This window comes from Solanum tuberosum, unplaced genomic scaffold, assembly GCF_000226075.1.
Source record: "Solanum tuberosum cultivar DM 1-3 516 R44 unplaced genomic scaffold, SolTub_3.0 scf00116, whole genome shotgun sequence".
Lineage (NCBI taxonomy): Eukaryota > Viridiplantae > Streptophyta > Magnoliopsida > Solanales > Solanaceae > Solanum > Solanum tuberosum.
The window spans coordinates 526,161-530,025 of record NW_006239040.1 but is presented as its reverse complement, the minus strand read 5'-3'; the positions used below and the strand labels follow the sequence as shown (position 1 = coordinate 530,025).

Here is a 3,865-nt window from a genome sequence, read left to right as displayed (position 1 = left end):
ATTTTTTCAGAAAAAAAATTTGGGTGCTCCGACACCCATGGGCTAATACACACGAAAATCGAGAAATTTGCATGATTCATAAAAAAAAGGCTTGTAAATGCGGAAATAGGCGTTAAAATGATTTACCAACTCATTTTGGAGGTCCTCGTAATTTGGTTGCTCCAAAGTGCCAGATCAATGGACTAATATACACGAAAAACCAAGAAAGTCGCGTAATTCCTAAAAGTTAGCTCGTAAATGCGAAAATATGCCTTAAACGATGGTGGGACTATACCTAATGCTTCCCAACTTATTATGGAGGTCATCATAAAAAAGTTTCAGAATATTTTTTTTGGGTGCTCTAAGGCGCAAAATCAATGTGCTAATACACACGAAATACCAAGAAAGTTGCATAATTTCTAAAAATTAGCTCGTAAAAGCAAAAATATGTCTTTAAATGGTGGGACAATATGTAATGTTTCCCAACTCATTGCGGAGGTCCTCAAAATGTTTTTTTTCAGAAATATGTTTTGGGTGCTCCAAGGTGCCAGATGTTTGGGCTAATACTCACGAAAAACTGAGAAAATCGCCTAATACTTGTAAATTGGCCCGTAAATGCCCTGAAATCACTCTAAAATTTGTGAGATTGTACGTACTGTTCTCCTAACTACCTACGGCGGGTTCCGTTAAGGTTTCACAAAGAAATTGTCCGATAGCCATATTATCAAATATTCATGGGCTGACACACAAGAAAAACTAAGAAAATCATCTTAATACTCTAAATTGGCCCCTAAATGCCCAAAATGGCCTCTAAAATTTGTGAGACTATACGCAGTGCTCCCTCAACTCCGTATGGAGGGCTCTGTAAAGGTCTGCAAAGAAATCGTATGGAAACCATATCACCAAAATATTCATAGGCTAACACAAACAAACAATTGAAAAAATCACCTATTTTTTTGTAAATTGGCCCCTAAATATCCAAATGGACTGTAAAAATTGTGGGACTGCATGGACTACTCCCCCCAACTCCCTATATATGGAGGATTTCGTAAAGGTTTTGCAAAGAAATCGTCCACAAGCGATATCACCAAAATATTTATGCCCTAACAAACACGAGAAATTGAGAAAATCACCTAGTTCCTGTAAAGTGACCCCTAAATGCCCAAATATTTCCCAAAACGGTGAGGCTTCATATACTGCTCCTCCAACTCTCTACTGAGGGTTCTGGCTCTTCCTTGTCGGGCTGACTTGACTATAAGAAACTAAAGTAATGACTATATATATATATATTTCCTTTCACTATTTTTTAATTTTAAAAAAAATATTTTATATAAATAAACATTCTTATCATATTTACTATTTTTTTCTAAGGTTTGAAACAATTACATATCATTTCACTAATTAATAATTTCATACAAAATTTCAAATCAAATACACCTAAATTGCTTCTAAATACTCTCTGAAATACAAATACTTAGGGAGCTAGCGGGAGAGGAAAAGGGGTGAGCGAGAGAGGAAAGAAGCGAGCGAGAGAGGAGAGAGGCGAGATCCCAGATACATGTGAATCACAGTACTAGATAAATGCATCTATGATACATAGGAAGAGAGGGGAGCGAGAGAGGAAGAAAGGAGAGCAAGAGATGAGAGATGTGAGGAGAGAGTCAATGTATATATCCTAGATATATGTGAATCCATAACTAAATGTTATTTAACGACTTTTGAAAGTCACCACTAAATAGTGATTTTTTGTAGCGAACATTCGCCACTACACTAAACAAAAATTCTAACAGAAATCTTATTATATATTTATTTTAGTAGAATCCTTGCTACAAGTTAAAATGCTACTTAATTATAGTCAAAGCGTGTTCATAGAAAATGACATTCATATTCAAAACAAACCAAAGAAAAAACAATAGCAACACACATACTTAAATTAAAATGAAGGGAGTACAGATTAAATGAAAGAACATGAAAATTAAACCCTAAAATTTAGCAAAATCCATGATATCTTGATCACATGCAAGTTTATCCATGTACTTTTCCTCCAAATCCATTTGCACAACAATTCCAGTCTCACATTCAGTATCATACAACCAAAAAACTTGGCTATGTCTTGACCCAAAGTGCATCAAACTTGGTTCTCCCCAACCAAAATCAGTTTTTTGTACGGGGAACCTACATAAACTTGAGCACGTAAAATTCACAACTTCATTGTCTCCTCCCCATTCTAATCCGGCGTAACTATCCTTGTATAAGTCGATAACCAAAGAAACTATTTCATCCGGAGTAGCTTTGACACATTTACTGATAATCACTTGAACTGACTCTCTTATTAGTTTTACAATGTGATGCAACGACTCCATTTTTGTTTCATCGTCGTGTTCAAATTTTATTGGAATTTCGATAATAAGATTCCCAAAAGAGTTGGCAATTTCAGGAAAAGCTGCTACCTTACCACGTAAATTAATTGGAAATGCCATTATAGACCGTTTCAAATGTGAAGTACTTCCTGTGGAACGGATAAGTGACCTCCATAAAAGTGTTGTAATCATCTCAACTCGCGAAGGTTTGAAACTCAAACCTTCGCTAGTTGTTGAGTCAAATTTCTCTCTGAGCCTCAATATTGCATCTTCCTCAAAAACAAACTTTCTGGCAACTAACTTAGAGTTTTTACGTTTGCCTTCGTCAACCGGAGGCTCAAGAATAGTTGTTAAATCTTTGTAAGGGAAAAGAGTGCCTAAATTGAGGTTCAAGTTGATATCCTTAGAAGGAGTACCAAATTTGCACACTTTAGCCCATTCATAAATGAATTTGAATGTGGTGCATCCGTCCATAGCAGGGTGTGCATGGCTAATAGCTAGGGCTAGACCACCACATTCAAATGTTGTGACTTGCACAACCAGAAGTGGCATGACGAATAAATTCGTCTCGTCCACATCCATAATTCCTTGAGGCCAAAATGGCAATGCTAGATCAACGTCTTTGTTTGCTTGTTGAAGGAAATCATCAAGCTTACAATTGACCGTTGCTTTTATATAAGTTACACCTTGATCGAGACAAATAATTGACGATTCATCTTCAGCAAATCGACCAGCTAAAGGGTAAAGATGTGTTAAAATCCTCGATAAGGACTCTTCGAGTTCATCATTTTTCATGTTATTGTCACAATGAGGATAGAAAAGAACAAGAGGTAAGTGTGCTACATCCGCCACTTGATCAAAGAAAGATAACTTGTAATTTTTAAGGTGTTGTGGCGTTGGTAATGATGGTTTAATGAGGTTTTTGGACAAAATCTTAACTTGCATTGAATAGTTCATAGTTAAATGTACTCAAACTTAACTTGTCCTAAAAAGAATGAAATGAACAAGTAATGTATATATAAGTTCATAAAGAAGAAAATATCCCTAACTTAAATTAGAGTGGAAATTCACTAGTTGTGAGTACTCTCGAAAATTTATCAGTATCACATAAATTGAGATAAAAAATAATAATTAATAATTTAAAATATTTTTTAAAAAGAAATTTAATTGTCTTTTCATTTGCATTACTGGATTTGTATTGGTACAAGCTTATGTATTTGTCAAACAGTTTCAGAAGTAAAAATCTGACTTGTAAGTAAGTTTGACCAACTTTTAAACAAATCCAAACACTCTCTAAGTTACTCCCTCAATTTCAATTTATGTGTCTTAATTTGACAGGATATTAATTTAAGAAAGTAAATACGACTTTTAAAACCAATTAAAAATATGTATAATGTATTTAAAAAAGAATGAAATGGAATTAATTAACATGCGAAAGGAGGTGATCACAGACTTGAGTTGTACAAATGCGACCACTCGATAATAATTGAGTTGACATTTCGAGATCAAACAATTCTATCTTTGAT

General features: G+C 34.6%; 1 protein-coding gene across 1 annotated transcript; it reads right to left on the bottom strand.

The window, feature by feature from the left end:
- Positions 1-1,933: 1,933 nt before the first annotated feature.
- On the bottom strand, positions 1,934-3,357 carry LOC102596330 (acetyl-CoA-benzylalcohol acetyltransferase-like). The gene has a single exon (XM_006349957.2). It carries the CDS (start codon positions 3,294-3,296, stop codon positions 1,962-1,964), a length of 1,335 nt encoding a protein of 444 aa, XP_006350019.1. The 5' UTR covers positions 3,297-3,357; the 3' UTR covers positions 1,934-1,961.
- Between the last annotated feature and the right edge of the window lie 508 nt (positions 3,358-3,865).

Excerpts from the sequence above, each read along its gene's own strand:
- LOC102596330 (XM_006349957.2), bottom strand. The coding sequence starts at position 3,296 with ATGAACTATTCAATGCAAGTTAAGATTTTGTCCAAAAACCTCATTAAA.